This window comes from Panthera uncia (genome assembly GCF_023721935.1).
Source record: "Panthera uncia isolate 11264 chromosome C1 unlocalized genomic scaffold, Puncia_PCG_1.0 HiC_scaffold_3, whole genome shotgun sequence".
Taxonomy (NCBI): domain Eukaryota; kingdom Metazoa; phylum Chordata; class Mammalia; order Carnivora; family Felidae; genus Panthera; species Panthera uncia.
The window spans coordinates 62,599,879-62,625,470 of record NW_026057584.1 but is presented as its reverse complement, the minus strand read 5'-3'; the positions used below and the strand labels follow the sequence as shown (position 1 = coordinate 62,625,470).

Sequence of the window (25,592 nt, the reverse complement as noted above, 5' to 3'; positions counted from 1 at the left end):
AGATAGTTTTAAAAGGAAAATAAATAACTCTAGAGAAAAAGCAAAGTTTTCGTTTCTTCCATTCAGTTTCCCATCCCACATTGGGAGTCTGGAGTGGTGAGGCCAACTCTAGATTTCAGCAAGTAATGGCATATTCTATTAAGGACTTCAATCTGGTATGATCCAGGAATTCAAGGAAACTCTATGCTAGGAAACAAAGCTTTCCAGGAGTACCAGAACAAACAAGAGAGTCGGCACCAAAAAAATAGACCACAATATAGCAGGGAACTCACTCTACCCCCTCCCCAGTTAAATTCAAATCCCCAAAGTGACTGCCATCATGAACTAGCACCAAAGAAATAAAGCAACATACAACAAAACAAGAGGAAAGTATTTCCTGCCACTCTTCAAAAATAATTAACAATGGCTTTCAATAAAAAGCATATACATAACAAGTTTTATAAAATAGAAATAGCAATTCAGCACCCTAGAAAGAGAAAGCAGGGATGCCTGGATGGCTTAGCCCATTAAGCGTCCGACTTCGGCTCAGGTCAGGATCTCACATTCGTGAGTTCGAGCCCTGCGTTGGGCTCTGTGCAAGCAGCTCAGGGCCTGGAGCCTGCTTCAGATTCTGTGACTCCCTCACTCTCTGCCCCTCCCCTGCTCTCTCTCTCAAAATAAATCAATAAACATTAAAACGAAAGAAAAAGAGAGAGAGAGAGAAAGCAAACACAGTAATCCCAAGGGCTAGTACCATGGGACTAAAATCAAGTTTAATCCAAGTAGCTTTCAGGAAGCAGAAGCCAAAAAGAGAAAACACATTATCTATTCCTATCTGTTCCTTACAGTGATCCTCTGTGACTCATCTGGGCAGAACAAACACGCAAATTTTAACTGAAGAGACAGGAAGAGTACCCGCACCACTAGAATTATGAGAGTGGCCACTTGCAAACCATAGCTAGAAATGGCGTGGCTCAGTCTTCCTATCGAGAAACTGTTCCAGATAATTGAAGATTCATCAGCAAATGATTGCTGCATGAACGTCATTATGCTGAAAGCTAGTTATTCTACAGAGTGCTACGTTCCTTTTCATTAGAATTTCATTCTATCCAACATACATTTATTGAAATCCACCTCCCTGGATACTTTGCTATGAACTGGATAAAGAGATAAACTTTAAAATTACAAGTGAGGTAGAAGTTCCCACAATGTTGGGGGGCCCTGGGTGGCTCAGTTGGTTAAGTGTCCAACTCTTGATTTCGGCTCGGGTCATGATCTCACAAACTGTGAGATCAAGCCCCGCTTCAGGGTCCTCACTGACAGTGAGGAGACTGCTTGAGATTCTCTCTCTCTCCCCCTCTCTCTGTCCCTCCCCTGCTCGCACACCCTCTCTCTCTCTCTTTCTCTCTCTCTCTCTCAAAACAAATAAATAAACTTAAAAAAAAAGAAATTCCCACAATGTTTTAAAAAATATTTTATTCAATCAGGGCACCTGCGTGGCTCAGTTAAGCGTCCAACTTGTGGCTCAGGTCATGATCTCTCAATCCATGAGTTTGAGCCCCGCAGTTCAGAGGCTGGAACCTGCTTCAGATTCTGTGTCTCCTCCTCTCTCAGCCCCTCCCCCACTCATACTCTGTCTCCCTCTCTCTTTCTCTCTCTCTCTCTCTCAAAAATAAATGAGTGACAGTGAGGAGCAGCTCTCTGATAAGGTGACAGTTGAACAGGAGCCATTAGGCTTAGTAAAACAAGGTCATTGGTGGCATTGACAAGAATCCTTTCAGGAGATTGGTGGAAACTGCTGTTTTCAGGGAGTTCAAGAAGGAAAGAGGAGAGGAAATGGAGGCAGTGATATTAAAGACAACTCTATGTAACTTTGTTATAAAAGGGAGCAAAGAAATTGGACAACAGCTGAGAGGGGTCTTGGGAGCTTTTATTTATTTTTTAACTTTTTTTAATTTTTTTTATTTTTGAGACAGAGAGAGACAGAGCGTGAATGGGGGAGGGGCAGAGAGAGAGGGAGACACAGAATCGGAAGCAGGCTCCAGGCTCTGAGCTGTCAGCACAGAGCCCGACGCGGCACTCGAACTCACGGACCGCAAGATCATGACCTGAGCTGAAGTCCGCCGCTTAACTGACTAAGCCACCCAGGCACCCCTTGGGAGCTTTTAATACATATTTATAATGTGCTTGTATGACAATTTATTTTCTTTTAAGTTTATTTATTTTGAGAGAGAGCATGCGTGCAAGCAGGAGAGAGGCAGAGAGAGGGAGAGAAAGAGAATCCCAAGCAGACTCTGTGCTGACAGCGTGGGGTGGACCCCATGAACCCCGAGATCATGACTTGAGCCGAAAACAAGAGTCTGACACTTAACTGATTGAGCCACCCAGGTGCCCCTGATGGAGATTTAAATAAGAAATTTTTATTTCCCCAAGGTTTTGGGGCTCTGAATTCTATCTTGACTGTAAGAACACCAAAACAGGTATGTCTGTGATGTGATAGGTAAGGGTGTCAGTCTCTCTGCTTCTGCTTTCTCACCTGGAGTAGTAGAAAGAGAACAGTAAGAGCAAGGCTGAAGGGGCAGCTTAACCGTGGAACTGAGTTTGAAGAAAAGCATGTTCTTTACGAGCCATCATAGTCTACAGAATGACTTGAATCATCCTCTTTATTCCTCTGTTTCCCATTTGGAGTTTCAGCAATTAGATATATAAAGGAAAATGTTTGAATTCTAAAGAACAGAAAGTCAATAGAAATAAAACTTCACGGACAAAGCGGCCCCAGTTGCAGGCAGACCAAATACTGCTGATTACCAGCAAGAAAGCCTTCATTGTAATAGGGATTTTACCCTTTCTTTGGCATTCCTAAGTATCAAAAGAGAAGTACTGCAAACCAGTGATAATTAGCAATAGTTTTACTCACACCAACATCACTCTAATATGGCACTCGATAAAAACAAAATAATCTGTTCTCTTAACTGGGAAAAACTGTACTAGTTTTGAGCAACTTAAAGTCACTGTAATATATTAACTGAATGACCCATAATTGCTGCATTGTTCTGATGTTTATCTTAGACTCTGCATGAGTGGTTTTTCCTTGATGCTAATCCCATTAGAAGTAAAATGGACTGCAGTTTTGAATCTCCTGTTCCTTGGGGGGAAAAATTAATTGACAGCTATTTAATAGTAGGTGCCATTTTATAGATAGCCAGACTGAAGAATAAAATAACTTGGAGAAAATGAACTTTTACCTGTTTCACAGCTTTTTATAGTAGACATAACCAGAAATCGTTCTCACATAGTAGAATAATCAAAAAATACCTTATGCATATTGGAACACAGCAGACAAAAAGACCAAACAATATGAAAAGCTTTCATACAACACAAATTTGTCTCAAGGATAATCTTTTTAGTGGAATCTTGCTATGTTTGCCTTCCTCATCATCAGGCCCATTCTCTTCCCTCCCCTCTCCCTGCCTCCCTGAGAGAACTCTTATACACTTTTCTTTGTTCTGTACAAGGAATGTCTGGAATAGACACAAGGTGCTCTACGTTGGAGCACAGTGTCTTGATCTTAGAAAGCTTGAAAGGGTAAAGACTATAACCTAGGGGTCTGATCCAACAGTCAGGACTATGAACTACAGGGTCGAGCTTCCTGATCCTTTCAAATATTTGGGGGAAAGAATTAGGTCCTTCCTTGGAGCTTTTCCAACATCATTACTATATTTAAATGATTTCTAGGGGCATAACGTATTTAGACCCCTTCATGTAGACAATCTTACTTCTGAGAAATAGGGAAATGAAAGTCACACTCATAGGCTGATCCTGCATTTGTCCACAGGTAATGATTCCCATGCACCATGACTGCAGAAACAATAGAATAAAGTGTCATGTCTCATGAAAATGATTTCTGGGCAAGCCTTGTTTAATCCTTCATCATATTGTAATGTTCCAATTTAAAACAACTAATAAACAGCTGTTACATATCTGAAGTGAAGTAACTATGACTAAATGGATGTTAGCAACAATCAATGGCTGATAGTTAGACATTATGTGCCTCCTAGTGGAAATATGCACCTGTATTTTCAAAGTATTGTGCCCCTACACACACAGACACACACACACACACACACACACACACACACGCAGAAGTCTGTATCTGTTCAAGCCTCTAGACTAATGTTATTCCCAACTAGACTAATGGAGGGAGATTTTGCTCCCACAGGACATTTAGCATTGTCTGGAGACATTTTTGGTTGTGACAAATGGGAGGTACTGCTGGCTTCTAGTAGGCAGAGGTCAGGGATACTGTTAGACATTCTACAATGCATAATGTTCCGTGCAAAAAGGACCTACCTGGTCCTTGATGTCATTTGTACAAAGGTTGAGGAACCTTGCTGTAAATATAGCTATCAAAAACTACAGGACAGAAGAGCACGTTAAAGGACATCTGGGGATGCAATGAGCAAGACCCAGACTGTGGGAAACTCGGGACAAGTAATTTGGTTTTTTCAACAAATATATTGCAAGAGGTAAACAACAGAAATGGAAGGTAAACCTACAAATCAAAAGACAGCAACTAATTCCAATGCATAGATTTTATTTGGACTTTGCTTTAAATGACACCACAAAAAAATAATAAAAAACCAATTGGGGAATTTTAAGAACTGATTATTTTAATGGTTGTTAACTCATAGGTGTGGGTTGTGATATTGTTATGCTATGTTTCAGTCCTTATATTTTAGAGTTAAATATTAAATTATTTAAAGATAAGATTATGGGCCCCTGGGTGGCTCAATCATTAAGCATCTGACTTCAGCTCAGGTCATGATCTCGCTGTTCATGGGTTCAAGTCCCACAGTGGGTGAGTTGAAGCCTCACTTCGGGAAAAACAGGATCCCCACTTCCGGTGAACCCGCTTCTCTCTCTCTCTCTCTCTCTCTCTCTCTCTCTCTGCCCCTCCTGGGATTCTCTCTCTCTGCCACTCACTCACTTGCACCCTCTCTCTCTCTATTTCAAAAATAAAATATGGGCACCTGAGTGGCTCAGTTGGTTAAGCATCTGAATTCAGCTCCTGTCATGATCTCGCAGTCCATGAGTTCTAGTCCCATATTGGGCTCTGTGCTGACAGCTCAGAACCTATTTCGGATTCTGTGTCTCCCTCTCTCTCTGTACCCCTCCCCCCACCTCAAGTAGATAGATAGATAGATAGATAGATAGATAAATGAAATAAAGATAAGATTATACGATGTGTGAAAACTGCTTCAAAATAAGAATAAAGAGATATAGGTAAGACAAAATTAGCTATGAGTTGGTAATTGATATAACTGGGTGATGAGTACAAAGGAGTTCATTATCAATTCACTCTGCTTTTGATTATATTTAAAACCTGCATGGGCATACAGTTTAGACCTAGGTTAAAAGCCTGAGGAGATGGTCATCACACCTACCTTGTGTCATTAAGGTAAAAATTGCATAAAATAGTGATTGGAGCCCAGCAAATGGCAGCTCTCTTCCCTACTTCCTGCAAGGGTTCCAAACAAAGGGAAAACAAAATGAGGCCAATTTGTCTCCCTATATTAGCACTTTCTAAAGACTTTGATCCAGGCCATTATTCTCTTTCTTGTACAAATCTGGCTGTGGCCAGGAGATCAAAGCACAAAGAAGCATGAAGATTCTTTTCTTAACTTCCTGATTTGTTGATTTTTTTTATACTTCTCCATAAATAACACGTAGTAATAAATAAATAAGGTAAAGAGAAATAGGAAAGAATACTTCATTACAAACCCCTTTTGCATGTGTCAGATTCATCTTAGAGCCATGAACCCTGAAGGATTCATGACTTGTACGATTCCAGGAGCAATTAACTATCATATAAATCTGGCTCTCTTAAGAAATCCTTATTGCACCTATTACTTGCACTTAAAAAAATAAACAAAACCTTGATTAAAAATTCCTGCTCAGATATTTTATAAAGCTCACTCACTTCCTTTCCATAACCCCTTTCTATAACAGCAGCCTGCATACTTGTACCCAGCCAGCTTTTTTCCGGAAGGTCTATTGGCAAAGTTGTGAGGCAGTTGTACTGATGACTTTAGACTTGGCTGCAGGGTGTTCACATGGAATAAATCCAAACAGTCTGTTTCAGTTGCCTTTTATTTTCCCTAGAGTAGCATTTCCTTCAGTTCCATTGCATTTCCAATAAAGCACTCATTTTTATCCACTTGTAAATTAGGGATAAAGACACAGACTGTTGGCTGGTGGCACAGCCTCTGGTTCTCTCTTAAACTTGCACAAGGTAGAACTTTCTCCTTCTGTAAATAAAGTCTTTCATGAAGAGCAATCACCAGACTTGGAACCAGAAGATGGATTTAGCCCTAGCTCTGCCACATATTTTCAACCTTGAACAAGCCAGTCTACTCTTTGCAATTTTAGTTTCTTTATTTGTGAGAGAATAATAACACCTGCTCGATTGTCCTCATTGAGGAACCGAATTAAGAATAACAACCAACATTTATATAACACTTACAGTTTACAAAATACTATAAAATATATGATTCATCACTATTATTTAGTCAAAAACATTTTCTTCACTTGCCACAATGAACGACCTATTGTTTGCTTTACAAAGTACTGACAGTACTTGACTCATGGACTTGATATTTTGTGACATCCAGGCATACACTACTATCTTTAAAATTGCCGGTAATTCTGTAAAATTTCCAAAATGAAAAGAGATCCAAATTAGAGACAACATAATCTCTTTCCGAGAGAACATTTAAGTTGGAAATTAAACCACAACACAACTATACCAGCAATCCTGCTAGGAAATGGAGATACAAAAACAAATCACAGTATTTTTCTCAAAGAAAAATAAGACCCAAGGAAAGAAAGCATCCAACTCTTGATTTCGGCTCAGGTCATGATCTCACGGTCCAAGAGTTCAAGTCAAGCCAGCGTGACTGCTTGGGATTCTATCTCTCTCCCTCTCTCTCTCTTCCCCTCTGCCATTCATGCTCTCTCTCTCTCTCTCTCTCTCAAAATAAAAATAATAATAATAAATAAACATTAAAATGCACCATGTATGACGGTATGGATGCAACATGAATCTGGACCTATTTGGAGCCAGATCTTTCCCTTTCACAATATTTCTTCCATGAAAAGTACAGTTTGAACAGTATGGTGAAATAGGAATGATTTGCTCATAACCAGTTTATGTTAGCTCCCTCCCAAGGCACTGCACCATATTGGGAAATGTACCAAAAAAAAAGAACCAGAAAATGGTTCTCTCCTCATGAAGCATAAAATATACCAATTGGACCAAAGAAAGAAGTTTAGGAACGGTCCAGAAAATTAAAATTAAATCAAAATGATCAAACAATAGAGGTGTCCCATGAGAATAGACTAAAACTTAAATCTCCGTTGGAGACATAACTAAGTTTACGATCAAGGCATTCAAAATCTATCCACTGAGTATTGGAATACTGAAATATTAAAACAATTCCCTAAACTCCAAAATATAAATTTAAGAGCAAAAGAAAGAAACTAACTGTGCTTAGCTCACAGTAAACTTACGAGACGCAGCCTATCAAAAGAAATTCAGGAAAAAATGTCTAAAACCTCAAGGACATTCTGATTCATAAATGATACCACAGATGATAAACGCATAAATAATAGACTTATAAGAACTTTTAAACAAAACTGAATATGTCTGAGACTAAAGATAGAGTTAGACAGACCACAGAACTTACATAGTAGAATAATTCCAATATTCTCACATTCTAACAATTCCACATAAACCTCAAGAGAGGCAGATTACTGATTTGTAAGAAGTACATGATGCACTATGATTATACACTCTCTTATTTTGGTTATGGTAATGTCTAAACATTACACATAGAATAGTGTGATTTCTATGCCTTATCTTGTAATCAGTTACAAACTAATATGTCATCATTGGAGAAAGCCATTTTCAGAATGTAACACTTTTCCAAAGGCAACCCGGAAAATACTGAGTCCATAAGAGCAGAAAACTAATGAGACATTTGGTTTAACATCATAATTCAATAAAACCCAACATTGACCAAACTGGATTTTGTATTCAATGTATTCAATAACTTTTCAGGATTCTATGTTAATGTTAAAAGTCTCTTCCAAAAATACAGAAACTTGACATGCTAAGGCAGGACACACTTAGAATGTCTTGCTAAAAATAGTCTCCTATCAGAATATCACCTCTAATCCACAAAAGAATCTGCCAAGAAATTTCAATAACAAGAGGCATATTGTAGGCATTTCTGTCCATCAACAGATCTAACAAATTGATTAAAATGCCAAAGGGACAAAGGTGAAAGCAAACACAGTGCAAAGACTGAAAGGGACTCACGGCAATCTTTCTCATCGGTTCCATCTGAGCAGTCTCTGACATGGTCGCACCTGTATTCTTTTGGGATACATTCACCATTGGAGCATGTAATCTGATGGCTTGAGCATGTTCTCCCAGCTGTGGAGGGGAAAAGATACTACTTTATAATTACTGCCAAATACAGACCAATCCGTTGCCATTTACCAAAGATGAGTGAGGAAAATTTAAAAGCAAAGGCAAGAGAGTATATTGAACATAAAGTTTATAGGCTTAGAAAGCAGGGTACCCACCTACCCCAAGGTAGACAGTGTGAGCTGTCTACAATGCAAAAGCAAAGGTATTAGTATCACGATACCATATCTAAATGCTCACAGAATCACATAAACACTCAAGCATGTGAGTGTAGACAATTATAGGATCAACATGTGTTGAGAATACAATATACATTGACAACCAAAATGGTAAAACAAAAACTTTGCAGATATAAGTAGTAGCCGAGTATCGGTTGAGGTACCTGTCATCATAATACTTGCTTAAACAAGAAGGAAATATGCCAAAGGGTTATAACAGTGGTTATTTCTGAGTAATAAAATTGTAGGTGATTTTTTTTCTATGGGTGAGTTTTTCCCTATTATATCAGCTTTCTACATCGAACATGTGTCAATTGTATATATAAACAATTTAAACTAGCTTGTTTTTAGCCTATGTTGATTAGGGTAGGTAAAATCAGGACATCAGTAGCTTATCAAATTTGCCTCTGGATAAAACAGATAAAAATCAAAGGAGTTGATGCTGCAAGCATCATGTGAATGCTATTTGGGAAGCCTGAGGCAGGAATTATCATGGGATTTTTCAACTGTCCACATAAAAAGAGAAGCATTTGGGGGAAATGTGACCCACTGAAAAAAATTATAGTCCTCAAATTGAAGAAAAAAGGTTTCCCCTGCATTTTTACAGTTTCCTATACTTCCATATGGTAAAGATGCTTAAGTTTGGCAAAATTTGCTTTTCTGATGAAATTACGTATCTGTTAAGGGGTGTGCCATCATCTAAACTTTCTAAAAAAAAAACCTTTCAAAAAGACAAGTGGATAATCAATCACAGTTTTAGAGCTGACACTTGAGATTCAAACATATACAGCTTATCATATGATAAGACATTCCGTGTTTAATTGACTATATCTTGTCATCCTGTTCTTTCTAAGAAAATTCTTTCATTATGTATGTGTTATGTAATTCTTAAATAGCAAACAAGATTTTTCCAGGCAGCCTATTTCTGACACTTCAACAGTATGATTTCATATTTTCTCCTGGTACCTTGTATTAATAAAGTTAGAATAGATCAACTTTTCTAGAAGTCACTTAAACGTCTGAATTCAGCCAAAGCAGACACAATTTTATCTGAATAAGTCTAAAAAGATTAATATTTCCTCATTAAATTCCCATATAATTTACTTAAGTATGTATTGACAATTTCCACATAAAATTAAAGAACTTTTTTTAATTTTTTTTTTAAGTTTATTTATTTATTTTGAGAGAGAGAGAGAGAGAGAGAAGGAGAGGCAGAAAGAGAGGTAGAGGGAGCATCCCAAGCAGGCTCCACACTGTCGGTGCGGGGCTCAAACTCCCAAACCATGAGATCATGACCTGAGCCGAAATCAAGAGTTGGAGGCTCAACTGACTGAGACACTTAGGCACCCCTAAAGAACTTTTTTTATTCACAAAACGGCAAGTCATGAGTAGCAGTACTAACAAAATACATAGAAAAACTAAATCAAGTGCCAATAGTATTTTAAGTATCTTGGCTTTCCTCTTAAACTGACACCCAAAGCAATTGTATATTTTCTGCTTAACCTTTCAAAGGGGTTTATGAGGGGGTAATTAAAAGCTCATTCAAAAGCTCTGCACTGCAAAGGAAACAATCAACAAAACTAAAAGACAACCACGGTGGAATGGGAAAAAGATATTTGCAAATGACATATCACCTCACACCAGTCAGAGTGGCTAAAATGAACAAATCAGGAGACTATAGATGCTGGAGAGGATGTGGAGAAACGGGAACCCTCTTGCATTGTTGGTGGGAATGCAAACTGGTGCAGCTGCTCTGGAAAAGTGTGGAGGTTCCTCAAAAAATTAAAAATAGAACTACCCTATGACCCAGCAACAGCACTGCTAGGAATTTACCCAAGGGATATGGGAGTGCTGATGAATAGGAGTACTTGTACCCCAATGTTTATAGCAGCACTCTCAACAATAGCTAAATTATGGAAAGAGCCTAAATGTCCATCAATTGATGAATGGATAAAGAAATTGTGGTTTATATACACAATGGAATACTACTTGGCAATGAAAAAGAATGAAATATGGCCTTTTGTAGCAACGTGGATGGAACTGGAGAGTGTGATGCTAAGTGAAATAAGTCATACAGAGAAAGACAGATACCATGTTTCCACTCTTATGTGGATCTTGAGAAACTTGACAGAAGACCATGGGGGAGGGGAAGGAAAAAAAAAGTTAGAGAGGGAGAGAGCCAAAGCATAAGAGACTGTTAAAAACTGAGAACAAACTGAGGGTTGATGGGGGGTGGGAGGGAGGGGAAAGTGGGTGATGGGCATTGAGGAGGGCATCTGTTGGGATGAGCACTGAGTGTTGTATGGAAACCAATTTGGCAATAAATTTCATATTTAAATAAATAAATAAATGCTCGTTCAAACACAGAAAAATGACAAATTAAAATCATATGGTTCCATGAACCAGTCTGATGCTAGAATTCACTTATTCATTACATAAACCTCTACTGGGGGCCTATTATATACCACAACGTACACCAATAATGGGAATATAATGATGAATGAGGGACACTCCCTACTCTCAAGGAGCTCATGGCTTTCTAGGGGACACTAAGAATTTATTAGAGGGGTGCCTGGATAGCTGTGTTGGTTAAGCGTCCAGCTCTTGGTTTCAGCTCAGGTCATGATCTCACACTTTGTGAGCTCAAGCCCTGCGTCAGGATCTGTGTTGACAACTCAGAGCCTGTTTGAGATTCTCTCTCTCTCCCTCTCTCTATGCCTCTCCCCCACTTGTGTGCTTGCTCTGGCTCTCTCTCTCAAAATAAATAAACACTTTTTTAAAAAAATTAAAAACAATGATGAAAGTGAATTATAGGCATACAAGGAATTATAGAAGGATCAGGGAGGTGTGCCTAATTCACTCTGAGATGAGAGTGTGAACAGGGACAGCTTCCTTTAGGAGGTAACACCTCACCTGGGTCTTAAAGGAGAAGCAGTGAGGTTAGCTAGGTCATAAGGAAAGGACTGTCTAGCAACAAGCATTCAGGCAGCATGCACAGTTGTGAAAGAGGGACACAGCACCATATGCCCAAGGGAACTAGAAGCACTGCTGTGACCCCACATGGAAATTTCCGGGCATGAATAGCAAGTGACAGACATGGAAAAATAAGTGCTGGCAGTGTCTTAGAAGCCACTGTAAACCATGAAACCATGTTAAGGAGCTGGAGCTTTCTTCTTGGGGTGGATAGAGAGATACCCAAGGGTTGTCAGGGAGAACCTGAGGAGGCATAGGACTAGAGGCAGGGAGGCCAATCCAGAGGCTGCTGCAGTCACCCAGATAGATGCTGGAAATGATGCTACAAATGGGAAAGGGATGAACTTCAGAGGTATTAGGCCAGAGCTGGCTGACTAAGTGTGGGCAGAAGAATCAAGAATAATTCCAAATTTCCAGCTTGGGTGCCTAAGGGATTGTGCTATCCTTTCCATGCTAATTGATTACATCTTTAATGTCACTAACAGCCATCTTTATTTTTCCTCTAACGCTTTCATTATGAAATATGTTTCATAGGGGCGCCTAGGTGGCTCAGTCGGTTAAGAGTCCTACTTCAGCTCAGGTCACAATCTCACCACTGTGAGTTTGAGCCCCACATCGGGCTCTGTGCTGACAGCTCAGAGCCTGGAGACTGCTTCAGATTCTTGTCTCCCTCTCTCTACACCTCCCCCACTCACACTCTCTGTCTCTCTCTCTCTCTCTGTCTCTCTGTCTCTCTCTCTCAAAAATAAATAAACATTAAAAATTTAGAAAAAAATGAAATATGTTTCATAAAATTCTAGATTAACGAGGAAAAAGACTCACTCTGCCTATTTCTAGTAGTTAAGACTGATGTTGTATTTTCTGCTAGTACCTTATAGTGAGTTAATTTTATTTCTATAAAAAGATAAGGGTTCCTCAATGAGATACCACCTCACACCTGTCAGAATGGCTAACATTAACAATTCAGCAAACAGATGTTGGTGAGGATGTGGAGAAAGAGGATCTGTTTTGCACTGCTGGTGGGAATGCAAACTGGTGCAGCCACTCTGGAAAACAGTTTGGAAGTTCCTCAAAATTTAAAAATAGAACTACCATATGACCCAGCAATTGCCCTACTAGGTATTTATCCAAGGGATACATGTATGCTGTTTTGAAAGGACACATGCACCCCAATGTTTATAGCAGCACTATCAACAATAGCCAAAGTATGGAAAGAGCCCAAATGTCCATCAATGGATGAATGGATAAAGAAGATGTGGTATATATATACAATGGAGTATTACTCAGCAATCAAAAAGAATGAAATCTTGCCATTTGCAACTATGTGGATGGAACTAGGGGGTATTATGCTAAGCAAAATTAGTCAGTCAGAGAAAGACAAATATCATGACTTCACTCATGTGAGGACTTTAAGGCACAGAACAGAAGAACACAAAGGAAGGGAAGCAAAAATAACATAAAAACAGGGAGAGGGACAAAACATAAGAGACTCAAATATGGAGAACAGAGGGTTACTGAAGTGCTTGTGGGAGGGGGGATGGGCTAAATGGGGTAAGGGGCATTAAGGAATCTACTCCTGAAATCATTGTTGCACTATATACTAACTTGGATGTAAATTAAAAAAATAAATTAAATTAAAAAAAAAAAAGATAGCAGTGCCTGGATGGCTCAGTCAGTGGCACACAACTTCAGCTCAGGTCATGATCTCACAGCTCATGGGTTCAAGCCCCATGTCGGGTTCTGTTCTGACAGCTCAGAGCCTAGAGGCTGCTTCGGGTTCTGTGTCTCCCTCTCTCTCTGCCCCTCCCCTGCTCATGCTCTCTCTCTCTCAAAAACAAACAGACATTAAAAAAAATTTTTTTAAAGGTAATTCATGTAGATCAACAAAAAACAAAAACAAAAAACAGTTCATGGGAGAAGATTATTAATCCCACTTGGGACACCTTGAATTTGAGGAGTCCTGGAGATCTCCAACAGGCAGGTGAACATGCAAGACTGATGTGCAGGCAAGAAATCTGGGTCATAAGCATAAATTTTGGTGTCACCAGGTCATCCAGATTTATCGAAATCATAAGGTTGGTTGAAATTATCCTGGAAAAGCATTGAGTAAGTGCAGGGCTCTAAGCAACAGCCATACTTACGGTCTGGGTAGAAAAGGAGTACAAAATGGAATGATCAAAGCAGTTCAGAAAAGAACCAGGACAATGAGGAGTCATGGCAGCCAAGATAGTAGTGTCCAGAAGGAGGGCGTGATCGCCAAAGTTGTGCAATAGGGAAGTCCATCCGATATTGAGGAGTTCCCTGGTGACCTTAGTGAATATAGTGGTGGCATATCCTGTCTGCAGCTAAGGATGCCCAATAAAGAATTTTATGACATTAAAAATGCAAGAATTATATTGTGAAATCCACACTCATTTAAAATAGCATGTAACATTGCTTATAAATTACTGCTATGGGAACACCTGGGTGGCTCAGTTAGTTAACCGTCTTGATTTCAGCTCAGGTCATGATCTCACAGTTTGGTGCAAGGGATTGAGACCCACATGGGGCTCTGCACTAACAGCTAAGATCCTGCTTGGGATTCTCTCTCTCCCTCTCTCTCTCTCTCTCTCTCCCTCTGTCTCTCTCTCTCTCTCTCCCTCTCTCTCTCTCTCTCTGCCCCTCCCCCCCATACTCTCTCTCAAAAATAAATAAACATTTTCGAAAATTAAATAAATAAATTGCTGCTATAACATTTTCTCCAGTCTCTTTTCCCAAGTGGTTGTCCTTAGGAGCTCGCATACCCTCTGTAAATATTATTATTGGCAAGGGGTCATCCATTACATTGTATCACAATCTACAGCTCAGCTTTCTTCCTACTTTGTGTGGGGAGCAAGAGAAAATGGAACCAAAATGGTCCATCTAGCCAAAAGAGAAATAACTCATCAGTCATTAATTCATTCAGTACCCACTTATCAAGAACCTACTATCTGCTAGTAGGGATGCGAGCTGCAAAAAGCATATTCACTGCTCTCCAGAGATTCACAATCTAGCCCCATCCTGTTCTCACTGAGCACTCACTATCTGCAGTCATCGCTTCTTTCCCCTAGGACCTTTGAGGGATTGGCCAGAAAATAGTATTGGCCCAGACAGATTTCCTACAAACAAGGATTTCTTCCTGTGCCCTACTATGCCTGGCACTTTTAATTCCTCCCTTCACTACTTCTGAACTATCATCCCCCATCTCCCTTTTTCAGATCTGTTCTTCCCCTTTTGTTGTTCCTGAAACATGTTCACATCCTGAAACATAACTGGACCTCATCTGGACATCCTATGCTCCCATTTGGCCTTGATTAGCTCCTGTCCATGCCTTCCTCAAGATCGTCACTTGTCACCACCACCCTCCACAGCCCTACACAGTTTGCTGGTTTCTTCTTCATCACTTTGTCCCAAATATCACCATCTCTTTGTTGCTGGAAGTCCCCATGACCAACACTTACAAGCCCTAACAGGCTGTTTAATTATACAGTCTTCATTTTAGGAGTAAACTGAAGTCAAACTCAAGGGTATTTTGAGAATTCCTATTCTCTTCCTCAAAAGACCCTTGGCCCGACTGAAAAGAGTTCACAGTCAATGCTGGACTCAAAAGTACTGGGCTAAATTCCAAGCTCTTATAAATGAATCCAGGACCAACCAAAGGCCATGGAATCTCCATTACTAGTCATATAATGACTAAACAAGTTCTCACATGAAGTAGCCATCAAAAACATCTGTTTCTTCTTTGATCTTTGTGGACAATGACTGTAAAAATGCCAACAGGATCTTGGCTGACATCTTAAAATCAAAAAACAAAGTGATTATAGATGCCCATGATTTGTGGGATGTGTATTTAATGAAACAGAATGTGGGGGAGGCTTAAAGGTGAATGCCACACAGTGATCAGAGCTAGACTCTTCCACAGAACAATTGGGGTCAAGAGCCTGAAGCAGTTCCTTACAGTCAGATATCTGCTCTCCAATTTCCATCTCAGTCTAACCTGGACTTCTAAAAGATCTTTGGTTTTTCACTTTGGGGGCTTTGGGTGGGGTTGTCTTATAAACACACACACACACACACACACACACACACACGGAATGGATATTATGTTCTCCCTTCTAGAAGCTGAAATTATAAGGATGTGAATTCCAGGACTTCTACAGCTTTCATACAATCACAAAAAGAACCCTGGAACAACAATACACTTAGGCTTCTTATAGTGTGAGATAAATTCCCCCCTTTGCTTAACTTTTCTGAGACGTGTGTTTCATTCTTTGCAGCCAAAAACATCCTCATTGATACAGGAATAATTTGAAATTATACAAATATCCTTAATAGAGAAAGCAAAGGAATGCTACACATGGCATATTTCTCATATGCTTCCATCTAATATTTACCCAAGATTACTCTCTCGCTCAAAATTATTTTCAAGCCCACTTCAAACTCTTTTACAGTTTGATTCCAACGAAATTAGAATGGGAGCGTTTCTTCCAGTTTACTGTCCTGAACTCCCTCAGTGTCCAGGAATGCAGCAGCTGCCAAGGTCTTCCTCAGGGCTACCATTTCCCTCCTTCCTGCAGTTCATCCGACGCAAGCTATACCAGCAGTCACTGAAGCAACAAGCAACAATGCTTCCAACAGACCTCGCTACACTGCCACTTAATCAAAAAGAAGGCAGTTTAACACCGAGGCAGAAGGGGTGGAAGGTTATTATGCAGTGTGCACTGCAGGACCCAAAGGACCCATCCAACCGCCAACCACACAAATGAAGACTGCCCGCCCCCCACAGATACCAATAAATGTTCTGTTTCTTTACTGAGTGTGACATATTCTTAATACTGAGAACCTATCCTATTTCCAAATCGCTGGGGTATATTTATAATTCTTCAGCACGTTCACACTTTCAATATCTTCTCACCCTGGGTGAGATTGCCCGCATAGGTGCCCCTGTGATTTGAGTTCCAATTCAGCATTTATAAAGAATCATCCCATTATTATTTTTAAATTTTAGGTGTCCAGGGGGCCAAAACAAAATTCCTCTACAATTACTTACGGCAATGTTGATGTTCATCGGAGCCATCCTCACAGTCCTCATCATTGTCACACTCCCAGAAGTTAGGGATGCATAGACCTTCACCCTGACACAGGAATTGGTTCGACTTGCAAGAAGGGGGAGCTAAAACAAACCAGGAAAGGACTCAACTCATTGTGTGAAACATCCACCCTATTACACCAGCAAGCAATGCTTATTTCAAAACAATCTGTGTCAACTCCTGCTTAACACATTGATGGCAAATAGTAAACAATCCTATAAAACAGCCTGTGGACTCTAATCAGCATTCAATGCCAAATAATTGCGACAAAGGCATCACAACAAACTGATGATGCCAAGATTAAATACAAAGAATAAAACAAACAACCAAAACACAAAGGCATGACCAAAAAATATCAAATTAAGAATGTAACTTAAATACAAACTAACCATGAGTTATTGCTAAACTATTTGAAATGCTTTGTAATAACTAATAGTAAAGCATCATGATGAGCTGAAAAAACATGCTATTTGGAAAAGAAGACCCAGAATTGAATAATTATTATTTCTATAATTTTCTTGACTTAAGATCTTTGGCAGGTTCTCTGAGCCTCAATGTGTGTACCATAAAATGGGGACTATATCTCATAGTTTGCTATAAAAAAATAAGTTAAATAATTTATGTGCAAGTGAAGTATAATGTTAGCTGCTGTCACTATTGTTGTTGGTACTGTTGTTATTATCGTTGTTATGGAACATTGTTATTACATTAACAATCTCTAAAGAGTTGTTGGCACAACTGTATTTATTCCTCTGTCCCAGAATACACAGTTCTTGCTTTTCTGTTCCTGGTGTTTAATCTAAAAATGAACTCAGTAATCCCATAGGAGGCAAACAGATAGCACATGATCATGTCTCTGCAGATAGAACTACTCCCTTGCACAAAATATGATTCACAAACTAGCAGCATGAGCATCACATGGGAGCTGGTAGAGATGCAGAATCTCAGGTCCCACTCCAAACATATGGATGTGAAACCAGCACATCAACAAGCTCCCCAATGCTCCATTTGTGCACAGAAGTTTGAGAAGCACTGAATAGGACCTATTCCCCACCCTTCTCTCATTGTCAAATGCATCACGATCCAAACAATACACCAAAGTTTGTTCTGTTGTGCCACAGGATGGCCAACAATTGCAAACAAAATTAATTTTTCCCTGATTTCTTGGTTTTCGGATGATAACCCTTGTCTGTTCACAAATCAGAATGAATGAAACTGCAGTGGTGTGATTGATCATCTACGGCAAGCTGGGAAAGCAAAAGATGTTAAGGCCTGGGATTTGTGCAGGAAAGAGGCTTTTAATGAATGATTCAACTTCACTATGCCTGTTTCCTAATTTGAAACCTATCTCAGAATATTGACAGAATTAAATGAAGAAATATATGTGAATATATGTGAAAGTGATTGTTATTAAACTTTGGATTTACAATATATGTTTTTAACTATAATTTTTTTAAACATTTAAGACCACACTAACCTCTTCTGTGATCTCTTTGTGTAATTTGCATAAGCTACACAACGTCCTTTATACAAAAGACTCCTCCTTGAATTACAAATCACAGTTGGTGCACAAAATTTCCAGAGTGAATAATCTGAAATACTTTATTATAGGCTTTAGGAAACTACTCACAAATTTGTTTCCATATCAAGGTCATGGGATAAGGGTAAGATAGAAATGGATGTGAATTGAAGCCCTTCCTTCAAAGAACTAAAAGAATCATTAATGCCATCAGTTCTCTATTCAACAACAGACATCTCAAAAGACTTGAGCCCAGTCGTGAATCTATCACTAAAGGTACAACTGTATCTTTGGTACAGCTGAATTCACCAGGAAGCACTTATATTACTTTGGCCCGGCCTCTCCTCACTTACGGCAGCCAACTTCATCCGTGTCATCCAAGCAGTCTCTGGTCCCATCACACCTCCAGGTTGCAGGGATACAATGCCCATCTTCACAGCGAAAATGCTCACTGTCACATTCTTATAATGCCACATGCAAAAAAAAAAAAAAAAAAAAAAAACGAGTAAAAAAACTTACCCACATAGATATTTCAAAGAAATACAAATGTTTTATAAAAATAAAAGTTTTCAATGAATTAGTAATCAAAGGAACGTAAATTATTTATAAAATGAATAAAAGAAAAAAAATAAAAGAAAAAAATTAAAATAAAATAAAATAAAATGAAGAAAACATTCTTATAATGGTTATTTTATTATCTGTTTCAGGGTCTGCAGGAAGATGGTCATTTTTGTGCACAGTTCACTACAGTATATCTTGACGTAACCAATCTGGAAAGCAATTTGACAACATATATCTTGCTTTTTAAAAGTGATTTTTCTTAGTTCTTTTATTTTTAGGTATTCTCCCCCCTAAGGAACTAATCAGAGAATTAGACAAAGATTTCTGTATGCAGATTTTAATCACAACATTACTAAATTGCAAGCTTCCTAGATATTCAATAATTTCAAAAAAAGGATAAAATTCTTATCTTTATATTAACATACGAAGAACTCATTAAAATAGTTATGTAGAACTTCTAAATGATTTGGATAAAAACTTATATCATATAACAAAGACAAGGATGTATAATTTTACCTTTAACAGAGTTACATACGGAGTGTAGAGAAAGACCAGAATGTTATTGGTGCTTATCTCTGAATGATAACATCATGAGTAAGTTCTTATTTGCTTGACTGTGCCTTTTTTCAGTTCTTCGCCCTTTATTTTTTTAAGTGCATTTTTATTACTAAATCATATATAGCAATTTATGGTCCTACATTCTTAGATTCAGACCAATATTTTGGCTTTTTTGTTGAATGCATTTGTAGGATGCCAGATCTGTAAGCTCATCTCTGCTTGTTTTAAGCCAAAAAAACAAACAAAAGAAAAATCTCTGTACCCCACGAGAGGGCACAAATTTGCCCCCCAAAGTTACTACATTCCCAAGTGGCAGTGATATCCCCTAGTGATACCAGAAAGAGAATATAACTTAAACAAGTTTATTTCATACAACCAATATAACCAGCAATTATCCTAGGTCTCCCCAGGGGACTAATTAGGCAGTTGGAAATCCTTTGAGTCCCCAAATATGTGACCAGTGACTTCCCCAGGTATCATGTGCCAAGTAGGAAATTTTTTTAAAGAAAGCAGCCAACATCAGCCCAACTTGGAGAAGATACAAAATTATTCTTTCACAAGCCCAATGTGGTAGGAATAATTTGGGGGGTTAAAAGAATACAATTATTCTCCCCAGGTATTTCAGTGATCATGCTAAATTACCTATTTCAGTTATTGGTTAATTAAGCAAAAATTAGGTAAATATACAGATCAATTATCTACTCCTAAGAGAAATAAACAATGTGCTATCCTGACTTGTGTAAATGCTGGCATATCAACAGCATGACATAAACATAGTTAAGTGATCTATTCCTAGGGGATATAGGCTACTTTGTTCATGGAATGTTCAAATCTGATTGTCTGGTAGTGACATCCTGATTTATAATGTATGCTGCAAATGGTCAGAAACTTCCCTTGGCTAAATGGTGGTACCGAGTGGTACAGGAATACGTACACCCAAATACCTTCTATAGACTAATGCACGATGGTGGTTGGTGGTGCAGGTCTGGGGTTGGTGGTGCAGGTCTCTTATCAACTACCTTTAAAACACAACAACCTCCCTTGCAAAAATGCCCCTAAGGAATGTACAAATTCACTCTGGAATCCCAGAACTTCTCATTGGATTTTGTTCTACAAAGCAATATTTCCATGGGAGATTAGGGGCTTTGGAGGTTTAGCTATTAACACAACATATATTAAATCACTTTTATCAATTAGGTCTATTGTTAGGAATCCAACATAATACATTTGTAGGTTCAGTACATTTGTCTCCCTTAGTATCTAATAATTTCTGGTTGAAAAATGGTAACAATCTAAAGGTCAGTCTACTTACAAAGAGTTTCATATTGCTATGAAAAAATGAGAAGCATAAACTTAGAAACTGAGCTTACAGAAGAAAATTCTCAAAAAGCAATTTATTGCCTGTTTTAAAATATATATAATCCTTAAGCAACTTTTATTACAAGTCAGATTTTAAGGTTATTTTTCATTTTTCCTAAAATATGAAGTTAAACACATCATAAAAAGAAATAGATACCCAAAAGTCACTTTTTAAAGCACTTCAAAGCCAAGTGCATAAAACACATGCAAACCAAAACTGGTAGGAGGAATTTTGCAATTAATCCTTTCTAGTTAGAGTTTTTTCATAATTGATCTCCCAGATACTCAGTTATCTAAAGAAATATATCAAACTCCATTTACTCACTTTATCAACAGATCCATGATAATTCATCCATCAAGTTCACCTTTTCAGTATTACCTTCTATGCCTGTTGTAACTCCCAAATGACTATTGTTTGGAAATACCTCTCCAGGAAAAACAAACCCATACTATATCATTGCTGGGTGGCCTCCCAGCAATCAAACAAAGTGCTCCACTGGTGTCAGAAGCCTGTCATTCACTCTATTATAAAGAGAATATGTGCTGTTTAGAAGCAAACTACTAGGGAAAGGTCTGGGTCAGGTCTGATAACAATGGCAGGTGCCCCCGATTTCAATTCATCTGTATGCACTTTATTTTCAGATTTCGGTTTGTTTTACATAAGTCAACCCGCCACAGGTATCTACACCTTATTGTTTAATAATTTGAAGTCCAAATAAGCGAGGAGAGGGATTTCATACACTGGAGCCAAACAGTTTATGAAGAAAAAAAAAATCTAAATAGAGCAAAAGGAAAAAAATTGTTTTCAACAAACGGTCTCTAAACATTCATATCCAGTCAATCCAGTTTTAACCAAGAGGTAATTTTGCAATAACGAGGAAAACATCGTAACCCACACTGAAATAAAAATCTTTTGTTAGGAACCAGGCAGCCATTGACAAGAAACCACTGGGACCAAGAAAACACACTATTTCCCCAGCACAAGCCTTGGCTTTTTCCAAGAATCAAAATAAATGAAAAGAAAAATACTTTCATGGTGCTTAAATGGCATGCACCACTGTAAGCACTTTGCCAACTTCAAGTCATTTAATTTCCATAAAAACCCTATGAGATAGACATCATTTTTATGAACACTTCACAAATAAAGAACTTGAGGCACAGAGCAGTTCAGTCACTTGCCCGAGATCAAATAGCAAACATGTGCAATGCAAGAATTCGGACCTGACACCTATAGTTCAGGTCCAAAGGCATCTGTGCCGCATTGACCACTGCTCTGTGTTCCCTTACACCAAAGAAAGAAAAGAGAAAAAGCAAAAAGGAAAAGAAACAGAAATGATTCCACCAAGCTCGAGAATGAATGTAAAAATGTGACTTTTTTTCCAAAGTTGCTGTCAACATTAACTGAGTTCGTGAACTGGGCTTGTGTGGAATCCCGACCACATCATATGTGGTATGATTCAGTTGGAGAAGAGTGGTATAACTGGCAACAAACATTGCATATAAAGTTATTGGGCCTAGGGAAATTGGCCAATCAAAAGCAACAGTTTCAATCTCTTCAAGAAAAATTATATTAGACATGAGAATAAACTTGTTTTCCAACCTTATAAAGCCCCAAGCTGGAGAAAAACAAGAATAATCCTTTCTTTATAAATAGCCATATCCCAAGCTTCCTGGTCTAAGTGTTGGACCAAGAATGTGTTAGAGAAACAGATAATGCCTAGAGGGAGGAGGAAGTCACTTGTTTTCCCAGTGCAGGAAATAGTACTGAATTTAGAACACCACTTCTGTACTCTTTCTAGCCTCTAGCACAGTGCTAGGCCCGCATGGAATAATCAACACGTATCCATCAGGTAACGAAAATTCCTCTTCGTAAGATTCAGCCTCTTGGTATCATATATGTAAAACCATTAGACATATAAAACCATAAAGGCAAGCAGTAACACTCTAAGAGTTTGTTTGCTATCTTAAATCCAAAGAAAGGAAAATGAGATCTGGAAAAATTTGAAATTACTTGAAAGAAGAATGTCCAGAAGTTTAAAAAAGAAAAAGGAAAAAATTGAGTCATATTGAAAGGTTTGATTCTCCTACCGTTTCCTGTAAAAGTTTCTTTTTTCCCTCTCATAAATTCTTTTCTCAAAAGAGAAAGGCAAGTTGTAGTCAATGGAACATTGTCCAAAGTGAACAGAGTAAGGTAATTTCTACGGCAAATCCTATTTTCCTGTTAGATCCTCTTAAACATGTGCTGGTTCTTCCAGATTCTTGGTCTACCTGAGGAAGAGGAGGTGCATGTACTCTTTTTAAAGATATGACGGGGCACCTGGGTGGCTCAGTTGATTTAGCATCTAACTTCAGCTCAGGTCATGATCTCATGGCGTGAGTTCGAGCCCCACATCAGGGTCTGTGCTGACAGCTCAGTCTGCAGCCTGCTTCAAATTCTGTGTTTCCCTCTCTCTCTGCCCCTCCCCCACCCATGTTCACTCATTCTCTCTGTCTCTGTCAAAATAAACATTAAAAAATTAAAAAATAAATAAAGATACGTCATGTAAAAGTACATGACATGTTAATAGTGTTACCTTCGCTGTGCTCAAACAAATGTAAGAGGCAATTCCTTAATTCATCCATAATTCTTTCTTCACTTTTTCTGTACTTTATTTTTATTCCCTTGACATACATTCAGTGTTTGTAAGTTGGGTGATGGTTCGCTACAATTCTCACACCCTAACCCCACCAACAAAGCCAGTTCCCTTCAAAGATTTAGAGTCACTTGCTTATTTCCAAAACTTGACCACTGCAGCCATGACAGGCAAGGGTAACAAACTGTGGGGAAGACCTGCTCTGCCTAACATCAACTGGTGAAATTGTCAAGGACTCGATTGATGGAACTGAAACCAGACATGCCCAGCAAACCAACCTACTACTCTTTTTCTGTGCAACATTCTGGTTTTCATAACAGATTGTCAAATAGGTGGCCAGAATTCTTGTGGGCTTTTTTTTAATGTAGTTTACAAACCACTAAGTTGACTGTTTTTTCCAAAATAGTGTTTCAGAGCCCTGATACCTGATTCATTTCAAGAAGACATTCATTTCAAGACATTTCAAGAAGTCAAGGACTTTGAGGCAGAACTCACAAAGCCACTCAATGAGTGATCATGTATACACATCATGTAAGTGTAGTTAAAAAAAAAGAGAGAGACCCAAAAGAATATGTCAGATTCACTAAAGCCACCAAAAAAAAAAAAAAATTCATACCTACTACACGCAAAACATTGTTCTAGAGCTTGTGGAAGAAACAAAGAAAGTTAAGATATGGTTGGGTTTTTTTTTTTAATAGAGTTTATAAATTCTGGGGGGACAAAAGTAACATATAATATAAATTAGCCATGTATTAAGTATTTTCCATAGATTATCCCACTTATCTATCACAACTCTTTGAGATTGTATTAAAAGCCCCATTTCATAGATGAGGAGATTGAGGCTTGACAAAATCTCACAACTAGTAGGTAGTGAGGTGGGGATTCAGACCTAGGTAGACTGATTCCAAAGCTGTGCCATATGACTGTAGAGGATTTGGTTCCAAATAAGCAACATAGACAATAAAAATCAACTGGTCTCAAGGAGAAAAAAATTAATACCACATGCTGGAGTGATTAGAGAAGGCTTCATGAAGGAGAATAAGACTTCACTGGGCCTTTGTGGATGAGCAGTATTTGGGTAAGTGAAGAGGAAGGACCAGTCCTTTGTGTAGCATCCAAACAACTTGCAAGAAGCCTATCATGGGTAAAGGCCTAATGGGCAGGCCTCCACGGCATAAGGAACTACTTGTAAGTGGAAGACAACAAGGCTGGGAAGATGGACAATAAAGGGCCGAAAATGTCAAGCAAGAGAGTGATGTGATCAAACGGGTCAACTTTAAGAAAGCTTAGAGATCACTAGTGCCAGTAACTGTTTAAAAAACTAACAGTGGTTCTGGGTAGATGTAAGCCTGGAGGAGGATACAGACTTTGACCATGAGAAGGGCTTGGGGCTCTATTTCTTTCCCCAGAAACCGACCCAGAGCATAAATGAGCTCAGTGAGCAAGCTGGTCAGTGGTTCACTGAGAGGCTGCTAGCAGAGATGAGTCTCATCTTGAAGCCCCTCAAGTTGCCCCAGGCCTGGTCCACTTGCATGCTAAATGATCAGCAAGTTCTACAGGTACACCAAAAGTATCCTACTGTCCTTTCCCCACCATCCTCTCACAGCTGAATGCATCTGAGCATCCAGCCTACGGAATTCAGTCATCCCTCAAGACAGTCAGCTGATCACTAGGAATTTATCCAAAGGATGCAAAAATGCTGATTCAAAGGGGCAGATGCACCCCGATGTTTATAACAGCATTATCAACAATAGCCAAAGTATGGAAAGAGTCCAAAAGTCCATCGACTGATGAATGGATAAAGATGTGCGTGCTCTCTCGCTCTCTCTCTCTCTCTCTCTCTCTCTATATATATATATATATATATAAAATGGAATATTACTCTGCAGTGAAAAAGAGTGAAAACTTGCCATTTCCAACAATGTGGGTGGAATTGGAGGGTATTAGGCTAAGTGAAATAAGTCAGTCAGAGAAAGACAGATATCACATGATTTCACTTGTATGTGGAACTTGAGAAACTTAACAGATGATCATAGGAGAAGGGAAGGAAAAATAAGATAAAAACAGAGAGGGAGGCAAACCAGAAAAGAACCCTTAAATACAGAAAACAAACGGAGGGTTGTAAATGGATGATGGGCACTAAGGAGGGCACTTTTTGGGATGAGCACTGGGTGTCATACATAAGAGATGAAT

The 25,592-nt window shown here is 38.8% G+C and overlaps 1 protein-coding gene across 1 annotated transcript in view; it reads right to left on the bottom strand.

Annotated features, from left to right (window-relative positions):
• Nucleotides 1-25,592, bottom strand: part of LRP2 (LDL receptor related protein 2) — a 200,288-nt gene that overhangs the window by 141,269 nt on the left and 33,427 nt on the right. The window contains exons 2-4 of the mRNA XM_049616085.1: nt 18,642-18,749; nt 16,730-16,852; nt 8,360-8,476 (exon numbers count right to left, since the gene is read on the bottom strand). Of these exons, the coding sequence (XP_049472042.1) occupies nt 8,360-8,476; nt 16,730-16,852; nt 18,642-18,749 (348 nt within the window). The remainder of the gene's footprint in view (nt 1-8,359; nt 8,477-16,729; nt 16,853-18,641; nt 18,750-25,592) is intronic.